This window comes from Adiantum capillus-veneris, chromosome 3 (assembly GCF_014529385.1).
Source record: "Adiantum capillus-veneris isolate H3 chromosome 3, ASM1452938v2, whole genome shotgun sequence".
Classification (NCBI taxonomy): Eukaryota; Viridiplantae; Streptophyta; class Polypodiopsida; order Polypodiales; family Pteridaceae; genus Adiantum; species Adiantum capillus-veneris.
The window spans coordinates 88810952-88835938 of NC_140933.1; the positions used below are offsets into that span (position 1 = coordinate 88810952).

General features: G+C 43.1%; 2 protein-coding genes across 2 annotated transcripts; both read left to right on the forward strand.

Moving 5' to 3' along the window:
• Positions 1–4296: 4296 nt before the first annotated feature.
• Positions 4297–5916, forward strand: LOC147461272 (uncharacterized). The gene has a single exon (XM_086508859.1). It carries the CDS (start codon positions 4527–4529, stop codon positions 5763–5765), a length of 1239 nt encoding a protein of 412 aa, XP_086364985.1. The 5' UTR covers positions 4297–4526; the 3' UTR covers positions 5766–5916.
• Positions 5917–8382: 2466 nt separating this feature from the next.
• Positions 8383–8689, forward strand: LOC147461273 (uncharacterized). The gene is made up of 2 exons (XM_086500468.1): positions 8383–8556; positions 8663–8689. The coding sequence occupies exons 1-2, from the start codon at positions 8383–8385 to the stop codon at positions 8687–8689; spliced, it is 201 nt and encodes a 66-aa protein (XP_086356594.1).
• The last annotated feature ends 16298 nt before the right edge of the window (positions 8690–24987 follow it).

Genomic DNA, 24987 nt, shown 5'->3' on the forward strand with positions numbered 1-24987 from the left:
GGTGGTCAACAAGGAGAAGTTGAGCTTTTGCTCATCTTCAATCGGCATTCAAGGATAAGAAGCCAGAATGGAAAGCAATCACAGGTTTGGTTTGGAGATCAGTCTCCAAGTGGGAGATTGTTAAGTATGGAGCCTGATTTACCCTTGTAATTTTCTGTGGTAAAAGCGCACATTTGTAAGGCCCCCATTATGAGGAGAAGCCATCGTGCGTGAAGGAAAATCACTCACCGGAAACCAAAATTTTCACAGACAAGAATTAGGGGCAACTTTAAAGGCCTCGGGGGCGGAGGCCCCCGAGACTTTTTTTTCGCCGGAATATTATGGCCGGACGGCGGCCGTAAAGTGGTCGGAAAACAACCGGTCGGTTGGCCGGTGGCCGGTAGTCAATGGCCGATGGCCGGTGGCCGGTGGTCGGAAGTCAATGGCCGGTGGCCAGTGGCCGAATTCAAAAGCGGACTTGTCTTCTCAAGGGCGGCCACACATGGGCGGATTGGAGGGTCCGATTTGGACTTCTTCGCACAAGGGCGGCTACACATGGTTGTCTCTCCTAAGAGAGGGCAGCCCTTTTGGCCTATAAAAGGAGGCCATTTCTACACACATTATATAGTGTGTGAAGTTGATGCAACAAGGTGAGTGTGAGGTGGTGAGAGTGAAGCAAGGCGGGAGCTCCATTCAGGGTATAATCCCTTTATAAACTACTTCTTATTTTGAAGTACTAAAGCCATTGAGTGGCTGCTTTCCCGTGGACGTAGCCCACATTGGGTGAACCACGTATATCGTGTGTACTCTCTCTCTCTCTCTCTACTCTATAATCTCGTGTATATAAATCTGTCTCTCTCCATTAAGTAATCTACTCAATTATCTATTTAGCTACGTCTTATTTCCTAACAAGCCACAGGCTCTCAACTACAACTGTTATAGACTCGTATATCCATGTAGCAGATTCCCTAAACCAATTCTCTTCTTGAGTACCCAAAGACTGAGGTGGCACCCTATGGAAATTTAGAGCATCTAGTTCCTCTAGCATCTTCTTTGCCAGATCCTCTGTAATCTTTGCCGCCAGATCCCTTTTCTCTTGCAATTTTTCCACTACCTTTGGCTTTCCTTTCGTCTTTCAGGTAGCCCTCTTCTGCTCCCATCCCTCTATTTCAACAGCTTTCTTTACCTCTTTTTTAGGTTCATCTAGAATCTCTTCGATTACCACCCCTCGGCTTCTGGTGACCACTCTCATTGGTACTGGCTTAGGTGGCTTCTGCTCAGATCCTTCTGGTCTTATGTTATCTGGGCACTGAGCTGCAAAATGGTCATACTTCCCACAAGTGTAGAAGCTAAAATCCCTCTTTCCAAAGTCAACTCTACCCCTACCATGACCAATGCTTCTCTGATATCTCCCTCTACCAACTCCGATACTGGTACTAACCTCATTTCCCTTAAAACCAGATACTCCCTCTGACTTCACCACTTCTAGATTTGTCAATGCAATCATGGACATGTCCTTTGCCTTCTTGAAGTGATGAATTTTGATTCCAGAATTATTCCACACGTGACCATACGCTTTATAGTACGTACATTGACTGCACTCGTCTAACCTGTGATCTCTTGATCTACATTTGGAACATCGGGTCTCCAATTTACTGATTGAGGGTCTCGTTTTCATCATTTCAACAATTTGCTTTGACATCTCCTTCAGTTTCTTCATCCTTATCATCTGCATTGTTGCCAGATGAACTAGAATTGGGGGTGGAATCAAACTCGTTAGTTGTCGCCTCAGTATCATTGGAATTTCGTCTACTCTTGTGATCGCTCTCCTTTTTGGCTTGATGTTCAAGTTTCAGGGCATGCTGCACCAGATCATTAAATTTCTTTGTTGGGGGCTAGAACCTCCTATTTCCTCAGTTTTTTACTTCTGAACCCAGTGAGGAACCAAGCTCTCATCCTCTTTTCAGACAGGTACGTAGCTGCTTGGTCAATTCTTTGATTATCTCAATATAACTATGAAATGACCATTTACCTTGTTTTATTATATCCAACTTGCATAAGATACTTTGTCTCCTCTTTTATGTGAATAATCAAGCTGAAACACTTAGATCAACTTGCTGTATGTTTTGAGTTGGCATGGTAGGTAATGGTAGTACCATTTTCAAGTGGCATCCTTCAATTTTTGAGGAAAATACTCTTTCCATTCATCTTCATTGATATCCTTAAGCTCAACATACTGTTAAAAGGTCTAAATATGAACATCTGGATCAATTTTCTTACCTCCTTTAAATACTAGAAAGGCAATCTTTAAATCAAGGATCTTTCATGATGCTTGGAATTCTCTTTTGCTACAGACTTGCGCTTTTTGGTTCTTTTCTTGTTGTAATGGTCAGTACTCGCTGTTATCATCTGTTTTAGTTACATTATATGGGTGGTTTTCGCTTTGTCTTCTTGTGTGCTAATATGTGACTCCTTCTGCTACCATCACTTTCATCTGTGTGCTTTCTAGTTTTGTGCTTCTCTCTCATTTGAGACCCATCAGACCAAGAGTGTGGCTCTGCTCTCTCTGACCGTCTTCTCCTAGAATGGTGAGAGTGCTCGGACTCCAACTCCTCAACATCCCATCGGTCTAGGTTGGTGTCTGTCTCATTGCTAGGATCAAGTTTAGTGTCAGAACCTTGCTCCACTTGTCTGGGATTGTGCTGACTCGATCTGTATTCTCCATAAATATGGTTGTTGGTCTTCTTCTATAGGCAACTCTTTTGGGTGGCATGATTGAAAGAAGCTAACTCCTAAAACCCAAATGGGAGATAGAGATTCCTTGTTAAGAGCAATTCAGCTCACCACTATGATCACCAAAATGGAATGAGTTGGTCACTTATGACTGCTATTTCATGTTGAATTAGTAGAGCTAGTTAAATCAGTTCAGACAAACAAACTTCAGACAATAGATCAAATATGACAAAACTCGAAGGGAAATAAGAGACAAATATTGGAATTGGAATTGGATTGTGTATTTAGATAAGTACAACTGGAATTGAGTACAATGGCATGAGCCAAAGGATGATATGAGCGTAATAGCCAATACAGTACAAAAGTATAATGAGCTGTAGGAATGACACTAGACAACAACAACAACCTGTCAAATGAGTAATGGACATATTTAAAGCTTCTGGTTTGGGCCTCTGATCGACTGTCCACTGTGCAGTTAGCGCAGTAATTGGGCTCGGTAATTAGTTATTGCGTAAGGGGTGTTTATTTGTGGCATATATGGAATGAAGAACAAGGCAGTTTTTGGGCATTCACACTCCCTTTCATTACTGTCCTTTGGATTTCTTAGCACTATGAAGGAGATTAAGGGCCACATCAAGGAAGGTGCCCTATTTGATGTAAACGTGTTGCAAAAATCATTCAGATGGCAGCAATGGAGGAATATCATCTTGTCATTGTATGAGTCCCTTAGAATGTATGTTATTGATAGTTATTGTTCTCTATTTCCCCCCTCCTGATTCCTCTCTGAGGCTCCCCCTCTTGGAGCCAAGATTGCCCCTCTCTTGTCTATGGGGCCTTCCCTTCTTTTTAATGTAATTCAGTACTTCTCCAAAGAGAAAATCAAGCCTATGGCTGGGTTCAGACGGGGCGGCGGAAGAGAGAGAGAAAGGGGCGTGCCTCCTGCATGGCAACATCTCATTGGCTGGCAAAAAGCAAAGGTATTTCCGGACCCACCATTTCATGAGCGACCCTCCCACCCTCGGAAATGAGGTACTTCCACCCGAAAGCTGCACATCTTCAGCCACGTAGGAGATTTGTGCAATTCCAGCCATTGATTTGGTGTTGACCACTCAAACTGCTCACCCTCCCTCCGCTTTGTGTGAATTCTATGGGTGGCGGAACAGGAAAATGCATTGTACTACCGCCGCCCCGTCTGAACCCACCCTATGTCTCCTCTCCCGTAACCGTGGAGTATCCTTTGAAGTAGAAGGGTATATCCCCATTTTAATAAGTTGGGTGGTACCAAACGTTTCTTCTGAAGTTCTACCTTTGTATTTGTGTCAATTATTTTCGTTAAATGTTATGAAATTTGACAACAAATCGTGCACATGCATTGAGGAGGAGAATTGAGTCACGACTCATGACTCACGAGTCAATATGTGCACGAGCTAAACAGGCAGATAATCAGTGAGATAACACATAAAAACGCATATTGGAAATGGGGTGGAAAGTGATGTGCAGCTTCCCCTGCCCTTGCCCCTGTGGCTGTTGCACCCAGAAGCAACGAGGATTCGAGGAAACGAAACGTGGGGGCTTGTTCAACAGCTGGTGGGGCCGGCTCCGGTCCCCAATACAGGGGACTAGGACTCGTAGGAGCCTTCTTTAGGCCTATGGCGATGGAACCTTTTTTGCAGTCCTCAGGACCTCATCCCCTCCCTGCCCTTTTTATATAAACGCCCGCAGCAATCCTTACAAGGTGCGAAAGCACATGAGCTTGAGCTACTAGAGAAGGACACAACTTCAGTAATCTAGAGGACTTCTCACCACTGCCAAACATGGACTACTACAGACACAGAAGCCCTCACCCTCACCCTCACCCTCACCCTCCTCCTCCTCCTCCCCCTGCCCACGACCCCAAACTTCAGCCCTCTGCTGGCTATGGCGCTCCACAAGCTGAGCTGGCTGTCGCTGAAGCCTCTCCCACACGGGCCATTCCTTGTGATGATGTCGTTTTCTATGTGGGCAAACGCAGACAAGCTTACCATGTGAATGCTGAAAGCTTGATGCGAGGCTCTGCGTACTTCTGCAACCTGCTTCAGCATGCGAAACCGGCCCCTGGAAGCCGTAACCCTGTGTGGCCTCCCCTTGTGATTGACTCTGAAGAAGCTGTCTTTGAAAACACGCTCCTCCTGATGAGATACGGCACATTCGAAGCTCTGCCTCCCCTGTCTGCTGCAGAGACATACCAGCTGAAGAAGGAGGCGGATTTCTATGGCATAACCTATGTGGAGCCATGTGCCCCTCGCCAGTCTGCGACCGGCGACAGTAGCAGCGATGTCTCTTGCACAAGCTCACCGCGAAGCGCTGCGAGTGGCGGGAGCCCCAAATCCAACATGAACATCAGCCCCCCTCCGACACCGCGTGGGGCAAAGCGCGCTTCCGGCCGACATCCTGAAGGGGTGCGTTTGGCATGTAGCACACCCCAGAAAGGGCTTGCAGAGCTGCCAGAATTTCCGCTTGATTTGGCAGATCCAGGAAGGCTGGTGCTTCTGTCTTGTCTGGATGCAGAGAGGGCAAAAATCTACACATGCAATTGCGGCGGCAGGGGCAGTGGGGCGACGCAGTGGGCGCTCAGTTTCCACCACCGGCATGCCTTCTGCACAGCCTGTGGGGAAACGCCCAAAATGTCTGCCAAGCATTTTGCAGACATGTTCATGGCAGCGGCGGCACATTACACCACAGAGCAAAGTGCCACTCGCGCTGCACAGGCTACAAAATGGCAGGTAGGCTGTGACTCTACCTGCCTGCTAAGATTTGTGAGCAGCCGGGGGGATGGGCCGGATGTGTGCAGATGTGTGGCGAGCGGCGCGGGCATGGTGGCGGAGAAGGCGGTGCAGCCGCCCACCATTTGGGCGGCCAGCTCTTACTATTCGCATGCATTCTGCACTGGCTGCTGTGAAGCAGCGGAGGGGCCTGTTCTGCTGAGTCTCTTGCTTGCCCTGCGCTACGGAGGAGGCAGCAAAGGCTCCAAGTCCTCGCGCTTTACCTTCACCGCTCCAGCCCACAGCCCCTAACCTGGGCCAATGACGCTCACCCCGCCCCCCTCCACCCTCTAGCTAGGTTCTAGCAGTTGGCTCCTACGTCGTTAAATACTTGGGAAAATATTTTTTCTAAAGTGTATATATGTATGCCCTGCATTTTTTTTAAACCATAGCGCTTCATCCACATCCTCAAGATTTTTTAACGAGTTGGGATTTGTATGCTAATTTTGTCTACGCAATACGCATCGGTTTTCTTGGTTGATGAAAATCCACGTCCACAAAACGACTCATAAACAAGGAGAGTATGACAAGGGGTCAAAAGCACCATACCTTGATTATCTAAGATTGATTTCACTAAAGCTGCCAGCTTAGCTATGCCATGTGGTGATTTGTGATTGCTTCAATGAGGTTGTAGAGAGAGAGAGAGAGAGAGAGAGAGAGAGAGAGAGAGAGAGAGAGAGAAAGGTAATAAAAGAGAGAAAAGCATCGCGTGCTGCTAAATGAGGATGTAGAGAGAGAGAGAGAGAGAGAGAGAGAGAGAGAGAGAGAGAAAGAAAGAGAGAGAAGCATGGCACGTTTACAAAAAATAGCGGTCGAAGTGTCCAGCCAACTTTGGAGGGGAATTGACGTAGCACACCAGAGGGGGAGCAACGGAGAATAAAAAGAATTAGGCCTACGAGGCATCGGTCAACCGCATCCTCAGGCAGCGAAGGCAGCTCTTCGTTCAACAAGGCATCGGTCAACAAGGTAGCTCTTCCGTGTAACAACCATTGTGAGTGCATTGGGTGAGTCAACACCTTAAAGTATGCAAAGGCCCACCATATCATGCTTGCACACTCTGATGGCCTGAAGTATTGCGCATATCAATTGAAAATTTCAAAAACAATGAGCACGCAATACTGGTATGTTGGGTATGAGGACTAACAGATACAAACTTCCTGAGAGAGAGAGAGAGAGAGAGAGAGAGAGAGAGAGAGAGAGAGAGAGAGCTTGCTTCTGCCATGGGCTCGGGAATGAGAAGGTAATCTATTTTTGGAAAAGGTAAAAACTTTCTGTCCTTATTATTTCATCTAATTAGTCTTGAGTTTGCCTTTTCACTAAACAGGAGGTTACGTACCATGCAGTGAATGTAACCCAATGTTTGGAAATTGGGTGTGAAAAAAATAAGAAGTAAGATGAAAGTCTAAACTAAAAGACAGAAATTGTCAGATTGAAATCCGTTTTCAAAGAGCTAAAATAACCTATGAGACCAAACCAATACAATCTTTGTGGATGTAATCCAATCTCTGGGTGCAAAAAAGAAAGAAGTCACATAAAAAGCTAAACTTAAAGATAGGAATCGCTAGGGGATTTTGGTGAAACATGTTGTGCTCAAAGGTGCTTTGGTTGGTATGTATACCGAATCTGGCACTCTCACAAAAGCTCAAAATGTTTCGGATCAGCTTCTTACATAGAAAGTTGGCGCACCGGAAACTGCAGAGTAGAGGGTAAAGGGTAATTATTTCTTTATCCTATGCTGTTCCGTGCCAGTATTGTCTGCCGTGCTAACGTTCTATGCACAGGATGTCTCATCTTTTTGTAGAGATTGGCAGCCTCACAACACTCAATAACCCCGAAGGTGACGTGTCTGAAGCGTAGATTCCTGCTCCTATAGAGACTCTGCGCTCTAGGCCGGAGAGAGAGAGAAAGACAGACTTTCTGTTGTAGGAGAGAGAGAGAGAGAGAGAGAGAGAGAGAGAGAGAGAGAGAGAGAGCTTTCCTGGGCTTACTGCAGGCTAGAGAGAAAGAACGAGAGATTGTGCGCTGCAGATCCGTGTATGTGTGTGTGTGTGTGTGTGTGTGTGTGTGTGTGTGTGTGTGTGAGAGAGAGAGAGAGAGAGAGAGGGAGAGGGAGGGATCTTTATTAAACGGCCAAAAAGCTCTAGGCTGATTTCAGCAAATGCAAGGCTATGAGGGTCTCTGTCCTAATGCTATCACCTACGCATCCTACGCATGCATCTTGAAGGCATGTGTCTCTATGCAAGATGCCGATATGGGCTTTAGTCAGGGGATGTTGTTGTGCTTGGCAATGCCTCAAACCTCTCCTCATGCAATCACATAAGCTGCAGCTCCTTCCGCCATCGCCATTGCCTGTGTGTGGTCGATATGTATGCCAAATGTGGTGCACTTCAAAAAGCACAGAAAGTGTTTAAGGAGCTTCCTGTTCGGAACGTCATCTTTTGGAGTGCGTTGATTGTGGGATATGCACAAGAGAAGCAGGGTTACCAATGCAGCAGGATAGATTTGCGATAGTGGGTTACTTGAAAATAACACATACTTAGCCAACACATTAGTCAGTATGTATGTCAAGCGTGGTATACTTGTCCGAGCACAACAAGTCCTTGATGAGCTGTTGTGCTTGGCATTGCTCAATATGTATGCCAAATGTGGTGCACTTCAAAAGCAGCTTGTGGAGCTTATTGTTTGAAACGACATCTCTTCAAATGCACTGATTGTGGTATACCCACAAGAGGAGAAGGGACAAAGAGCTGTAGGCTATTTTCAGCAGATGCAAATTGCTGGCCTTTGTCTATATGAAATCACCTACGAACAGACAGTAAGGAAGATTCAACATACCCTGAAACCAAGAACATCAGAAGTAGTACAGGTAATGGTAGGCATGATAACAAAAGTGAATGCAACAGTCGATATCTTTGCAGAAGTCACAGACTTGATGACAATGGCTGAACTTTATACTGGAGGCAAGGTGACGGAACAATGTAAGGAAGATCTAGGAGCCGATTCATCCAAGATTGTGCGTCGATCCACACGACCAATACCAAAGGTAAACTTATATTTTGACTTTGATTTCCTCTATGTGATCTCAAAACTACTTAGATTACATCATGTACTCATTAAAGCAATTAATTTACATCATTTCCATTCTAAAGGTTGTAGATGAAGGTGACAATGGTTGAAGAATTTTTGGGATTCCCAACAAAGAGACACATAGACGATACACCACGGCATGGCAATGTTGAATGATACATGTTTTCATAAAACATCAGTAATGAGTTCTTCCTTGTACAGTTGTAGTATTTTTACAATAAGAAAGTCCCTCCAACACTGAAGGAGAAGCATAAGTCCCCCTTCAACACTGAAGGGGATAAAAGTGACGGGGGAAGGGCACGTTCCCTATGGTATTATTATAAATATGGAGAATGGTGCCAACTCCACACCATATGTATGTATGGTTTTTTCTTTTTTTATTTATGGGCACAATCATCACAAATGCACGAAATGCATCTCTCTCCATCTTTATTATAATGTGTATATTTTCACCTCCATATATCTTTTAATGCAAAATCTTGTTTGTGATGCGAGGTCATAGAGTTTTTGACGAAAGCTCCGAGGAGAGATGCTACAAAGCCTTCAGAATAAGAGACGCGATGAGGTGTAAGGTACAACACTGCTCTTCTTGTTTAATTCACACCATTTCCACAGCGAGTCGATCAAGGCATACTAGTTTCGTTACCCGACTAAAAAATAACTTGCTTGGCCATGCTTTGGTTGGTATATATGTCAAATGTGGCGCCCTTACGAAAGTTCTTGATGTGCATCCTCTCCTTGATGTCGTCACTTGGAACGTGTTGATTGCAGGATATGCCCAACATGACTACGACAAGGAAGATTTGGGTTGATAGAACTAGATGCAAAGGGAAGGACTTTCTCCAAATGCATACATGCCTTACGCAAAAGGTGTACTGCCTGGCGGTGCTTTGATCGATATGTGCATCAAATGCGGTACCCTTAAGAAATTACAAAACGTTCTTGATGACCTTCACATGGGTGAGAGCATTCACGATGAGGTTGCTGGCCAGAGATGGTTGGAGAGAAGATGTTGTGCTTGACGATGCTTTGATCGATATGTAGACTAAATATGGTGCCCTCATGAAAGCACAAGAGTTATTGATGGGCATCCTCTTCGAGATGTCATCTCTTGGAGCGCGTTCATTGCAAGGTATGCCCTACATGGCTGTAGCAAGGAAGGTTTGGGTTGTTTTAACCACTTGCGAAGGGAAGGGCTTTGTCCAACCTATGTTTGCACCTTAGGAGGCATGCGGTTTCATTATGGAAGACATCCACAATGCATTGGAGCTGGTCATGGGCTATTGGAGAAACTTGTTTTGCTTGGCAATGCTTTGGTCATATGCATGTTGAATGTGATGTCCTTAGAGCCGAGTTGCGCCAGTACCAAGAGGGGTAGTGGGAGGTTGGAAACGAACCAGGTCGCACCTCAATTGTAGAGTAAAGGAACCTTTCTTTTTAGGGACAGATGCAGATGACGTGCTCACTACTGATTGAGAGACGCTACCCTACAAACAAGGATGGGAGATGTCTCCCTGAAATATAGCCTAAACCCCTCATTTCTTCCAACGCTAGCAGGATTAATTTTGTGCTTCGACTTTCCTGGCCCTTGCTTTTGCTGAAAGTAGTGTATTCTCTCTTCCCACTCCTCCCACTCTTCCCTGGTGCGACCCGGCTGTTACGAAAGCTCAAAAAGTTCTTCATGAGCTTTCTTTGCAAAATGTCATCGCTTGAAGCATGTCGATTGCAAGATATGCCCAGCATGGTAGTGGCAAAGCCATTTTAAGAAAGTTTTGGATGCATATGCATCCACAAACTTAAAACCGAAATTTTAACCTAAACCGCATACGCACACGCATATGCATATGGATAGGGTTAAATTTAAAGTCTACTTACACAAGAACTTTTGGAAAAATTCTCACAATAATTCCCACATTGTGACTTACCTGAACATCATGAGCTTCTGTGAGGGAGGCACCGCATACCTAGCTAGGGGCCCGGTGGGGGGGGCGGTGGTCCCCTGCCCCCAATCGTACCTAGCTAGGTATGCGGTGCCTCTCGAGCAGAAGCTCATGATGTTATTCATTGTATGAAAAACACTGGAAAAGGCTCCGTTTTCCTCCACGAGAAAATTTATAAATCTTCTTGTGTTACAAGCTAACACAACAAAAAAATGAAAACAAAAACCACATACGCATATGCAAATTAAAACTTAAACCGTATACGCATACAATTTTTGTTAAATTTAAAGCCTGAAACTTAACTATAAATCTCAAATCGCAAAGTTAAACCGCATATGAAACTTAGAACCTAAATTCTCAACTTTAATTTTTTGTTTTCGGAGTCAGGTAGGGCACGCCCGGTCGCTCCCCTCATACACCAAAAAAGTATACAAGAAGAACGACCAGGACTATGCACCCAAAAACCGAAGGCAGACGCTTTTGTCACTAGTTTCCTCGTATGCGCATAAGGCATATGGTTTAGTTTACGCTTAAAGTTTATAAGGTAACTGAAAATGCAAATGCCTTCATAAAATTTTGAACATAAATCAACAATCGAAAATATAAGCCTAAACTTACACTTTAAATGCAAAGTTATACCGACAACAAAAAATTCAAATTTACTTTGCAACTAAAACTCTAAACTTAAACTTACAAATTAAACGCAAATACAAAACCATTTACTAAAGATTTCTTTTATTTTTTTTTGCAAAACTCACAATTGTGAGTGGATAGTATTAATAACATCAGAAATATACACCAACCTCAAGCTCAGACTGAGCCTTGAGGGTCGAAGGATTACAAGTTTTCTCCTTGACAGAGAAACCACAGCTACTCCTAGGCTTTACTTATTACAAGATGTCATCATGCCATGTAATATTCTAGACCAGTCCTCTGAAGCTTGTTTGCCTCCGATCATGTGGATCGTCACTTTGCTCTCTTGTATGATTTCACAAAAGCTTGCCACAGCCAGATCCCCCTCAAACACGCAGCGGTTCCTTGCTTGCCAAATATGGTGAAAGAAGTAGTACCTGATTACTTGAGTGCAGACAAGAAGAACAAGACTTCCCAACCTATTACTACCAAAGAACAAGACTTCCCGACCTATTACTACCAAAGAACATATCAGTCTTGAAGAACTTAATTTTCCATGTCCTTTGAATCCACTTGCATATTTTTCCAGCCATGCCACTGATTGCCTGGCATCCCATGAAAAGGTGGGCTAGGTCTTCACTAGCTATTCTGCACCCCGAGCAACGATCGGACCCGATTCCTCTTTCTTGTATCTTTACGCCCATGGGCAGAGCACCCCACATCACTTTCCACAGAAATATCTTCATAGACTAATGCCACCTTGGCTTCCAGATGTTCTCCATGACTCCCTCCCATCGTTTTGTCGTCCAGTGCCTCTTCCATAATTTCTTGAGGGGGCTACACCAATTAGCCTTGTGCATTAAAACATGGTAAATGCCTTTAGAATGTAGTTTCCAAAAGAGGCTACTCCCGGGCCATCTCCAAGCGTCCCATTCAAAATTGGATTCACAAATTGGCATCACCACCTTATCAAGCTCTTTCATCACCCTGTAGACTAGTAATCTCAAAGCCATTCAGTTGAAATTGGATGGCTAAAGAGTTAGCAGTTTTTCCGCACTTGTTGTTGCCATCCCAGAATTGCTCTAGTCGAACGAGCCCCATATTATTCACCTTCCTGGCCATTTCTATCCAATAGGGGCTTTGCGGCGGCCCCAATATTTTAGATAGCCAAGGGGACCAGTGCAAAATGGAGTTCTTAAAGTATCTGGTTGCTTCCCCCCATTCCAAAACCTCAATTGCTCTTTTGCACTTCCTCATCAGTTCCCCTGAGAGTCCACCAAATCTAAGCTAAGACCACTTCGGGGCGAGAAGTTTGTCGTACATTACAACCCCCTTCCATTTTCCCCCTTTCGATCCCAGTTTTACTGCATCAAGCATTTCCTTGGTCATGATAGCCCAAGCTTGGTCATGTTTAGCCAATGAGACCATAAATTTGGCACAAAGGGCCTCAGCATGGGATACAGGGTTAAGAATGTCGAGCCCTCCTTGGTCTACCGGGCAAGCAACTACCTCCCATCTAGCCCACTGCCATGGCCGTGAGGTTTTCGTATTGTTCTTCCAAAGAAACCTTTTCACTGGTTTTAAGAATTCTTTCCAGTTACATTTAGCCATCTTGAGCACGGGGCTGAGGAAAGCAATATACGGGATCATAAAAGCATTGATCACTCTAATACGGCTTTTGAAGGGGAGGAGAACAAACTCCCATCTTCTCATTTTTGAGCTTATTTTTTCAAGGACCCATTGAAACCTTTGCCTATGGGTTACGTCCACCTCTACGGGGGCTCCCACGTGTTTGAATACACTCCCTTTTGAGATAATCTCTCCTGTCCAGACTGCAGGGTTAAAAGAGTCGTTCTGCGGACAAGGAGATAAGTCTTGACTTCTCTATATTGCACTTGGATCCAGAGGCCAGGGAAAATGTTTGCACAATCTCTAGAGCTCTCTCGACAACTTGAGGGCACGTCTTCAAGAATAGGAGCGAATCATCTGCGAACATTTTGACCATTTACTTAAGACTTAAAACTATTTACTGAACTCAAATTTGGACCTAAATTTAAACTTAACATAAAACCATTTATTAAAAATGTAAACCTAAACTTACAAATTAAACGCAAATACAAAACCATTTACTTAAAACCTAAAACTATTTACTGAACCTAAATTTAAACTTAACATAAAACCATTTATTAAAACCTAAACTTAAAACCATTTACTTAATCTTTTAATTACTTAATTGAAAGCACAAATCGTAAAACTAAATTGTATACACATATTCAAACTTTTTTTTTTCAAAACTCAGAGAGCGTGAACAGTAAATTCAAATCAAATTTTTTACACGAAACATCCCTACTTAAACCAAGCTAGGGATCCATCAAGCCAAAACAAAACACCATCATGACCCAATTCAACATACAAAAGGGCCTGAGGTTGCTCAAAAACCCACCAGGACCCATTACAGTAGACAAAGCATATCGCGAAAACCTGAGGTTGCCACGAAGACCCACCAAGTCTTGTATGAGAGAATAGACATCATATGCGTATGATGTCTATTGATGCAAAACTGCTTGAAAGTCAGTGAGTAAGATGTGTATAGCGTGTGCATGGTTCCCATGACCTCATATTTGAATTTGAGCTTGAGAATGGATGTCAAAAGCCATATAAAGGGTTTGTGCGTCTAGATTTTTTCATTTTGGGTAATTGGAGGCCAAAAGATATCCAAAGGTGATGAAAATTTGATCGGGAGCTCATAATGATGTGGTTAAACTATTAGAGTTTCCAAAATCTCAGCGGCATGTCAATTCAAAGGGTCTAGACATCATACGTGTATGATGTCTAGGTTGGCATTTTTGGCTCAAACTTGGCAGAGGTAGCTCATGATGTGTGCTAATATGAATTTGGACTAGTTCTTATGTGTCCAAGGCCATAGAAAGGGTTTAAGACACGTTGATTTGGAAAATGATGAGGATGGTGATCAAAACATGCCCAAAGGTGCCCAAACTTGATGTAGAGGCTATATCTACCATGATTTACAAATCTGGATGCTCAAAATGTTGACAGAACTCCTCTATGACAGGTCTAGACATCACACATGTATGATATCTACTTTTGGAAAATGATTATTTGAGCTAGGGGTACGATGTACATGCTATGTCCTTGCCTTGTGTGAAATTTCACTTGGTTTGGAGCACTTTTGGTAGGTCTAAAGCCAAATAATGGAATTAAGCCTAGACTTTGCATTTTTTGGGCATTGGACACCCTAACTAGCTCCAAATCTCATGAAATTTTGTGTATTTCATGTTGAGAGTATTGCACAATGTAGTGGTGGATTCAAATTAGTAGTCCTTGTTTAAAAATTGGCTGTGAGATATCATACGCGTATGATGCCTGTTTTGATTAAAAATAAGCTATGATGCTTTGAAGTGCTTTGTGCTTGTGCCTTAGGCCCTAATAGCTAGTTTTCATCTTAAAAAGTCGGAAAATTAGAAACTCCATGATTGTCATTTCAATCTGTGAAATGGATTTTTCCATTTGGAGAAGACTTCCCACAATGATTCCTCTCGAGCTCAATCTCCCACGCTTGTGGATGTAAGAGGGCACCTTTCCATGGCTTCGGTGTACTGTTTGGCCTTACGGATATCCTTTGTGGCTCAAATAGTGTCTTTTTCGGAGGAGATGGTTGGCGATGATTTTTCTTTCTATTTGACCATATGTGTTGGCTGTTGGTGATTTGTCGATGATGCCCGTGAAGTTTGGTGGCAAACTGATGCACCGTTCGACCGTGAAAGCCAAATGACACTTTGCGTGTCTGAAGCTTAGCTTGATGTTTTGACCTACTCCTAGTAGTTTGACTCTGGAGGCAATTACATCGGCTTGTAGGCACCCTCGAGAAGCACGTATTCCTGAATTTTTGTAGTATTCTGACAGCTTTCTTTTGAGTCGGCTTCTGTAGACTCCAAGAAGTTAGGGTTTTTCCGATTGGTCTAAATCAGCATAGGAGGTTATAAGTGTGTTCCTCTAACCTAGGGTTAACCACCGATAAGTCTCATAGCTATCGGGTTAGTGATATTTCGTTGCAGCCCCGTTTTGATCTCTTCCCGACAATGCCCCATTGCCGTTTTTGTAGGTTTTTGCAAGCACATATACATATAAACCTAAATTTAAATCTACAACTTAAAGGTAAATTTAATGTCATTTACTCAAATCTAAACCTAAATTTAAAGCAAGAACCATTCATCAAAACCTAAACCTAAAAGTAACTTAAACCTAAACCGCATTTATTGAAACTTAAATCTAAATTTAAATTTCCAACAACTTACTGAAATGTAAACATAAACCTAAAACCTCCAACCTATTTGAAAGCATAAAATGTGAAACCAAATAAATAAATAAATACTAATCTTATCCCTAAATAAATACTAAAATTATTCCTAAATACTAATGCGAGAGCCGCTTCCTCTAATGATGACAACGGACTTGTGAACTTCCTTAGCTTGTAGAGAAAATGAGAGAGACAAGATGAAAAAAGTGCTAAGTGTATGTAACACTTCACCCAACCTTTGCTTATATACCCTTTCCCTTTTGAAACTTGTAGAAGAATCCATGAGACATTTTCTTTGAGGTGCTAGTGGAGCATCCTTCATTGTCCCTTGACGTCGCTATCCCATGCAACTTTTTGTTCTCATAAGCACCCTCGATCGTAGGCCGGATTCCTAGCTACTTGCTGCAGTTCATGGCTAGTCTTGACACATTAGTCCTTGTGCTTTGCAGCGTACACTTGACATGCCTAGCCATCCATCCTACTTACACTCTTGCACTTGATCTATCTTTACTGTTGGAAATAGGGTTATAGAGAAATACACATAGCATGGAGAAGATGAAGGAAGCTCAAGGCACACAACAAAGAGTATATTACTTATTGTGCAATGAAAATATATGTTAGCCATAGAGTGATGGGCGTATATACAATGCACGAAGGAAAAGACCTCCTAGTGAGGGAAAAAATGCCCCAATAGTCCTAAGTGTTTCAACACACATCACTACCACCACACATCACTACCACATGTATGATGGTAACAAATCCCCCATGGGAGTGATGCGGTGAACAAGAGCTCTGGCACATAGAGTATAGGGAAGGGATATGCCTTGAGGACATGATTAGTCCACAAAGGGGAATAAGCCCAAAGCTTTGTAGAAAGCTTTGAACTTCTCTCGACACAATGCCTTTGTGAAAAGATCTGCGAGTGTTGGAACATAAGCCAAACTAATCTCTTCTGCTTAGGGTCTCTCCTAACATAGTGGTAATGCACCTCAATGTGCTTTGTGCAAACATGAAAAACCGGGTTCCTCGCAACTACCAATGCGCTCCGGCTGTTAGTGTAGATGATGTTGGCAGTGTCCTGTCCAACACCCAAATCAACCATAAGGTGTTTGAGCCATACACACTCAATTGTCAATGTGAACATTGCCCTGTATTTAGCCTCGCAACTATAAGTGGCCACAGTAGGTTGCTTCTTGCTCAAACATGATATACATGAACTCCCGAGCATGAAATAGAAACCACTTGTGGCCACTCACATGTCAAAACAACCAGCCCAATCTCTCATAAAATCTAATATCTAACCAACCCAAATGATTTTCTCGAATTAACCTGATCACTTAATGTGGGAGAATAAATGGGAACAAGGGTTAAGATATAGACATGTGCCCATCAATGAGACGGCTTATCAACTCAAGTTGCCCAACCATTGGCTCATACACAATGCCTTTCATGTAAGACTACTTAAGCCCTACAAAGGAGAGCCACCAAGTGAACCAATTATTGAAGACCCTCCGTAAGGTGAAGACCAAGAAGAGGTGCTACAACCCAAAGCTATCCTTCGGCATGAAGACAAGGTACTACGACATGGTAAGATTATTCGGCGGTATCTTATTGAGTTCAAAAATTATCCTTTTGAAGATGCTAGATGGATGCAAGGAATACATCTTAAGGATAGTATGAACCTTGTCAATGCTACAATGCTACATTAGAGTAAGCAAATGTACAAATTTCTTTTAAATGACTCATGTTTTTGTCTTATAAGACTAGTCCTCTTTTTAATTGTGCACAAATTTAATCGGTATCAGAGCATTTGGTTTCTCTTTTCTTGCTTAAGAAGAGAGGTCCTTAAGTAGCCTATAAATGGTTGATGTTGTTAATTATAATAGGGTAAGTGGAACTGGGATCTAATATCGATTTTGTTAAGCCCACTATGTGTGTCATAATAATCAATATCTAATTCTCCTAAATGATTTTCTCATATTAAACTGATCATTTAATGTGGGGAAGTGCCAAGGAGAAAAAGCTAGAATATTGGTTAAGCTAGCAGACCGGCCACAGTAGGGATCCAAAGGAGGGAAAATAGGGATCCAAAGGGGGGGCCATCTGCAAAAGAGCCATGTGAAGCAATGGGCCAAAAAGACCCTAAGGTTCAGCCCATTAAGACTTCCAAAATGCTAAGGTTCCAAAATTCAAAGGTTGTGTCCAAAGGTCAACCCTAGGGAAAATTGGATGCTTAGTGTGTGCCCTAAAAGTCTTTGCACATCCCTACATGGGAGGGGGCGAGCCCCAAAGGTAGGAGATGAGAGAGAAAGCCACACACACACACACAGGCTCCCTTTACACAAAGGGAATGAGGGACACATGTCAGCTCCCTAGGCCAGATGCCCACAAGGTGTGCCCAATTCCTATTGGAAGACCCTTGAAGTGGACCAATGAGAATTAAGCTAGAGTAAATCTAGTTTAATTAATTTAAAAACATTTAATAAAAGAAACCAATGAGAATTAAGTCTCCTAGAAGACTATTGGGCAGTCTCCCAAGGGGTCCAATGAGCATTCAGGAGCCCCATGGCTTGCCTGATTCCTATTGGCCAGGAGGCAAAGGGGTCCAATGAGAGTTTAGTTTAATTATTTAATTACCTGAAGCTCTCACAAAAGGGGAAAGGGGGACACATGTCATAAGGCTATCACTTATGCTGCTTAATTCCTATTGGCTTGACCTGGGAAGGTCCAATGAGGCAAAAGCCAGACCTATTTAGCAGCTAGGGCTCGCCCAAGAGAGGGGGGGGGCTGATTTTTGCTTGGCATTGACACACACACACTCACACTTGACCATGTGTGAAGGAAGAATACTCTATCTCCTCCCAAGCTTTAATGGAGAGCTCATCACCTACTCCAAGCTTGTGAGATAGAAGCCTACATCAACACTCTCTTGGCATGTGGATGCAAATCCAACCAAGAGCCAAGCTTCAATGCATGCTCATCTTCTCTACCAAGCTAATTACTAAGCTAAGCTATGCTAATATGAGTGATTATGTGAGGAGATGTACATCTTTCTCGTAAGATACTTCTTTTTCCTCTCAATCTACTCTCATACCCTGCTAGCTCTCACCATCTTCGAAGGTGTGTGAGGTCTTGGGTCTGAGAACGGGGATAATTCAAGTTGTGTTTGATTAAGTGTTTTGCTTGGTGTATGAAGCTTCCATCTTCATTGCACTAGCTAGTCTTGAAGGAACACAAAGAATTGTATTGTACAATGTCTCTCTTGATGGGAGAAACCATAATACAAAGCCTTTTGGAGGGGGGACCGGCTCCATGCAAATCCGGTCCTCAACTGTTGTCAATAGCTTAATATCTCTCTCTTTTGAAAGTATTGTCGATGCTATCTAACTAGGTGTTATGCTTTTTGTTGCTCTCTCCACCCAAGCACTCTTGTAATTCTCATTAGGAATCTATTCTAATGAAATGCCCACTATGTTCATGCTAATTTCCGCTACACATAAGATTTTAGGCCATTAAATGTTACATTGGTATCAGAGCTCAAGGTTTCTCTTTTCTTGCTCAAGAAGGGAGGTCCTCAAGCTAGCTACAAATGGTTGGTATTATTAATTGCCTGTGAGTAAGTAGAATAGGGATTTTTCAGCCTTGCAGTGCGCCTGCCTTTGTGCAGTTAACGGGGCATCACCGTCGAGAGCTATGGTCTTAATAGTGGAGTCCTACGGGGCTTGCCTATGGCTTAACCACTATTGAGCTATTAGAAGCTTGACAGGAGCCGGTGCTGTCTTGGTGTCGAAAGACCCTCTCTTCTATTCCTTGCAATTAATGGTATTCGAGCCGCGGGTACAGTAGCTTGAGTGCTTTTTCTAAAGGGGTAAAGAGGAGTAGCAACTAGGGCTTGAAGTGCCAAAGTACACCTAAAAAGTTTACACCTAAAAGTTGTTAGAATGGCTGACAATAGTAAAGAGAGTGAAATTAATGTTGATAACTTTGATTTTGCTCATGAGCAAGCCACTAATGATGCTTCAATGCTTGTTAACTATCTTGTTTCTAGGCTTCAACAAGCCATGGGCAATCCATCTCTCCAAAGTGAAGTGCAACGGCAGCTCCGTACTCACGGTATTCTCCAAGCTCATCACCATGACGAGAGAACACCTAGGAAGCCTCCTTGTGAGACTACCAAAAGAGGTCTCTCTCCGATTCGGGAAGAAGAAGAGAATCCATATGAAGGGCTCAAGAACTTACTTCTTGATGATGCATCTCCTTCCCAAAGGAGAACTCGAGAGCCTCCACCGAAGGAACGAGAAAGAAGCAAGTCTCCCGCCACCTCGACGGAGATGGCTCCACGAAGACGGCGGGCTAAACGCTCTCCATCACCACCAAAGAGGAGAAGACCATCACACTCTTCTCCACGCCATAATTCAAAGAGGGATGATAAAAAGCAAGAGAAGAAAAAGGCGAGAAAGAGGACACCCTCTTCTCCATCTTCTTCATCCTCTTCCTCTTATGAAAGCTATCGTGAAGACGACAAAGATCAAGACAAGAAAAAGGCGAGAAAGAGGTCACCCTCTTCTCCACCTTCTTCAAATTCTTCATCTTCTGAAGAAAGTGATGGTGCAACTTTTGAACCATCAAAAAGAAGAGGCCATAGGAAATCCTATGCCGCATGGAAGAGGTCGTCCAAGCTGAAGAAATTCAAAGAGGGAGGGAAGAGCATCTCTTTCCTTACCTATGATGGCACCTTCGGTGCTACAGACAAAGTTTTGGCCTTTATCCAACAATTCGATGCGGCGTTTGGAGATGAGGGCTTCACAGAGTCCTCTAAGCTACGCCATGTAGCTATGCACTTTCAAAAGTCCGCCAGACAATGGTGGTCTAGCCTACGAGCCAACGGTGAAGCTCCACGAACATGGAAGGCTTTAAGAGCTTCCATTATGAAGCAGTTTTTGGCCACCGATGCCAAAGACAAAGTACTCACCGAATGGCGAAGCTTAAAGCTCTCTCCCAATGAATCCATCCACAAATATGTAGACAAGTTTTGGGACCTACAACTCAAAGCCACTGTCTTCAAAAAGTTGGATTTTGGAGAGCAAAAGCAACAATTTTGTGCGGGCTTAACCGAAGAAATGGCGGAGTATGTCAACTCCCAAAGGCCACGTACCATATCGGCGGTAATACACCATACTATGGTGGCCTCGCGAATCAATTTCCAAACGGGGGGTAAAAGAAATAATAAGCCCCCGGAAAACAAGGGTTCCAATGAGCCTAAGGGGAAGGACAATGTCCAAAAGTCTCCTAAGGGCAATTCCAACAAAGCTAAAGAGAAGGGAGTTTACAAAGGAAAGAATAAACTCTCTCCTGAAGAGCTTGAGCGTTATCGTAAAGATAACCGGTGTTTCAAGTGCGGCGAACAAGGGCATGCGTACCGCGCTTGTCCCCAAAAGAACAACCGCCAAGATCCTCCTAGAGCTTCTTTGGTTGAAATCCAAGAGGAGGAGATTCATCAAACTCACCACAAAGGATCTCCTCTATGCCATGCTTGGGGAAAGGTAAGAGAACATGATGCTTTTATTCTCTTTGACCCTGGTTCTACTCACAATTTCATATCTATGGAGTTAGCCACCAAGCTAGGCATACAATCCTACGAGATGGGAGATATCCTACCCGCAGACAGTGCCTTCAAGGGGCAAGAAGCTTCAGTCACTCCCTTAATCGGGAAATTGAGGCTTCATGTCCAAGGCTATGTGGACAAAGAGGACTTCTTTATCTCTCCTCTCAAGCATGAGGATGTAATCCTAGGGGCACCATGGTTTGACCGCCTGGCTGCCCATGTTAAATTTCCTGAAAGGAGAATCTCCTTTAAGTTCAGGGAAAAGGACATGTATATAGATGCTAAGGAGATGGGTAACACCATCCCCATTGTACATACACCAGCTTTCAACAAGTCAATAAAGAGCTCTATTTCCGTGTACATGATTTTTGTTAAAGATTCTCAAAATGAACCTAATGCTTTAGCAAAAGAAAATAAAAGCAACCAAAAGGAATTAGAGTTATCCAATTTTCTCAAGGGGTTTCAAGATGTCTTTATTGACGACATCCCTTGTGAGCTACCTCCTAAACGAGGTAATGACGACCATGCAATTGAACTTCTTCCAGGAAGTTCACCGCCTAACAAACCTCCTTATAGAGTTTCTCAAGCTCAACAAGAGGAGATTATGCGGCAAGTGCATGAGTTAGTTGAGAAGGGCATGGTTAGGCCTAGCTCATCTCCATTTTGCTCACCTGTGCTATTAGTGCAAAAGAAAGACGGCACATATCGTATGTGTGTCGACTATAGAGCACTAAATAGGATCACTATCAAGAATAGGTTTCCCGTTCCACGGGTAGAAGACCTATTTGATAAGCTACAAGGATCGACCTACTTCAGTAGGATTGACCTAAAAAGTGGCTATCATCAGATAAGGATAGTTGATCAAGACATTGTAAAGACCGCATTTCGTACTACATTTGGTCTTTACGAATACATTGTCATGCCTTTTGGCTTGACTAATGCACCAGCCACATTCAACCGCTTGATGGAGAAGCTGTTCAGGCCTCATCGAACCTTCACTGGAGTGTTCTTTGATGATATTATCATCTACTCTAATTCATTGGAGGAACACAAGCAACACCTCCAGGTAATATTTCAAGTTTTAAGAGAGAATAAACTTTATGTTAATCGAAAGAAAAGTGAATTTTTCTTGCAAGAGATTCAATATTTAGGTCACATTATCTCTCAAGATGGAATCGAAATGGATCCATCTAAGTTAGAGGTAATAAAAGGATGGCCTAAACCAAGGAATCTTCATGAACTAAGAGGCTTTATAGGTATGTGTGCATACTATAGACGCTTCATAGAAAAGTTCTCACAAATTGCGGGACCATTACATGACCTAACAAAGAAAAATGTTAAGTATACGTGGTCTGCTAAGGAGAACAATGCTTTCGAAAAGCTTAAAGAAAAGCTTATCTCTCAACCTGTGCTTACACTACCGAATCTCTCAAAACCATTTGAGGTCCAATGTGATGCTTGTGGTGATTGCCTTGGGGCTGTTTTGCTCCAAGAAGGGCACGCCATAGGCTATGAGAGTCGAAGGCTCGACCCTGTTGAGCAAGCTCTAGGCATATACGAAAAAGAACTCCTTGCAGTTCTACATGCCTTAGACTCATGGAAGCACTATTTATTGGGGACTCCTTTCATTCTGCGAACGGATCACCAAAGTCTTATGTACTTTATGACGCAGACCAAGCTCTCCGACAAACAAATGAGGTGGGCAAATTTCCTTTCGCAATTTCATTTTCATATTGCTCACATTGCTGGCAAGCATAATCAAGTAGCCGATGCACTCTCAAGACGACCGAGAGTGAATGCGGTTTCCATAGCAACTCACAATGATCTATCTTCAATGATAGATGAGTATGCTATTGATCCCGATTTTAGAGATGTGATTTCAGCCCTTGCATTAGGGAAGAAAGAAGAACCATTTACTTTACAAGATGGTTATCTTCTCTATGGCAATAGAGTATGCGTTACTAACTCACTACGTGAGAAAGTAATGTATGAATCTCATGCTCCCCCATATGCGGGGCATAGAGGGATTCAGTCTACCCTAAAGGGAATTGAAACATATTTCTATTGGCCTACCATGAGAGTGAACATACACGAGTATGTTTCCAAATGTGTGGTATGTCAAAAGACAAAATTTGATAGAGGGAAGCAACTTGGATTGCTTCAACCCTTGCCAATCCCTAATTCACCTTGGGAGAGCATATCCATGGATTTTATCTTTGGATTGCCTAAGTCTATCCATGGGAATACGGGAATATGGACGATAGTAGACAGGTTCAGTAAACAAGCTCATTTTATACCTGTCAAAAAGACTATCAAAGCCCATCAAATGGCAACCCTCTTCATTTCACAAATTTTCAAGTACCATGGCTTGCCAATGTCCATAGTGTCGGATAGAGATCCTAGAATGACTAGTAATTTCTGGAAGGGTCTCTTTGAGAATTTAGGAACAAGGCTAAACTTCTCTTCGGCCTATCATCCACAAACTGATGGCCAAAGTGAAATAGCTAACCTAACCATTCTTGATCTACTAAAAGCCTATGTAACGGAAGTAGATCAAAGATCCCAATGGGAGAAGTACTTACCTTTAGTAGAGTATGCTTACAATAACACTGTACATACTTCCACAGGAAAAGCACCTTTCGAGGTAATTGAGGGAAGATCAAAAAGTCCCTTGCTACTTAAGGTACATGGGAAGATCTTCGCTGCAGATGAGTATAGCCGAGACCTACAAGAATCTTTCCAAAAGATTAAGGATGCTATCTCTATCTCACAGCAAAGGCAAAAGGTTGCTGCTGACAAGCACAGAAGAGCCCAAGCCTTTAAAGAAAACGATTGGGTCTTGTTAAAGTTTCCCAAGGCTCGATTAAGGCACACGATGGGCAAGAATCCTACGGGCCACCAAAAGTACTATGCTAAACTAGCAAAAAGGTACTATGGTCCCTTCCAGATTCTTAGGCCAATCAATGAGATGGCCTATCAACTTAAGTTGCCCAATCATTGGCTCATACACAATGCTTTTCATGTGAGCCTCTTAAAGCCTTACAAAGGAGAGCCACCTCAAAAACCAACTATTGAAGACCCACCGGAGATCGAGGACCACGAGGAGGTGCTGCAGCCCGAGTCCATTCTCCGACATGAAGACAAGGTATTAAGAGGCGGTAAGACTATCCGACGATATCTTATTAAGTTTAAGAATTATCCTTTTGAAGATGCTAGATGGATGCAAGGCATACAATTAAAGGATAACCTAAACCTTGTCAATGCTTACAATGCTTCCCAAGAGTAAGCAAATGTACAAAATGCTAAAAATGAACAAAAATTTTTGTCTTATAAGACTCTCTTTTTCTTTATTTGATCACAAAAATGAAGTAGTATGCATGCTTAGATCAAGTTTGCGGAGACGACGTCTCCCAAACACCAAGTAGAGCTTGTCACTCTACTATGGAAGACTGATAGGACTAATGTGCAGAGATGCTTGCGGCAGCCTCAGGCTCTCAAGCGCCAAATGGACTAGTCATCCATTATGGAATGATGTCGTAGGGTAACATAGGGATCCTCTACCCGCTAAGAAAAGGACTCATGCATATGCTTTATCTTCTCTACACCATAGTCGAGGACGACTATGATTTCAAGAGAGAGGTAATGTCATAATAATCAATATCTAATTCTCCTAAATGATTTTCTCATATTAAACTGATCATTTAATGTGGGGAAGTGCCAAGGAGAAAAAGCTAGAATATTGGTTAAGCTAGCAGACCGGCCACAGTAGGGATCCAAAGGAGGGAAAATAGGGATCCAAAGGGGGGGCCATCTGCAAAAGAGCCATGTGAAGCAATGGGCCAAAAAGACCCTAAGGTTCAGCCCATTAAGACTTCCAAAATGCTAAGGTTC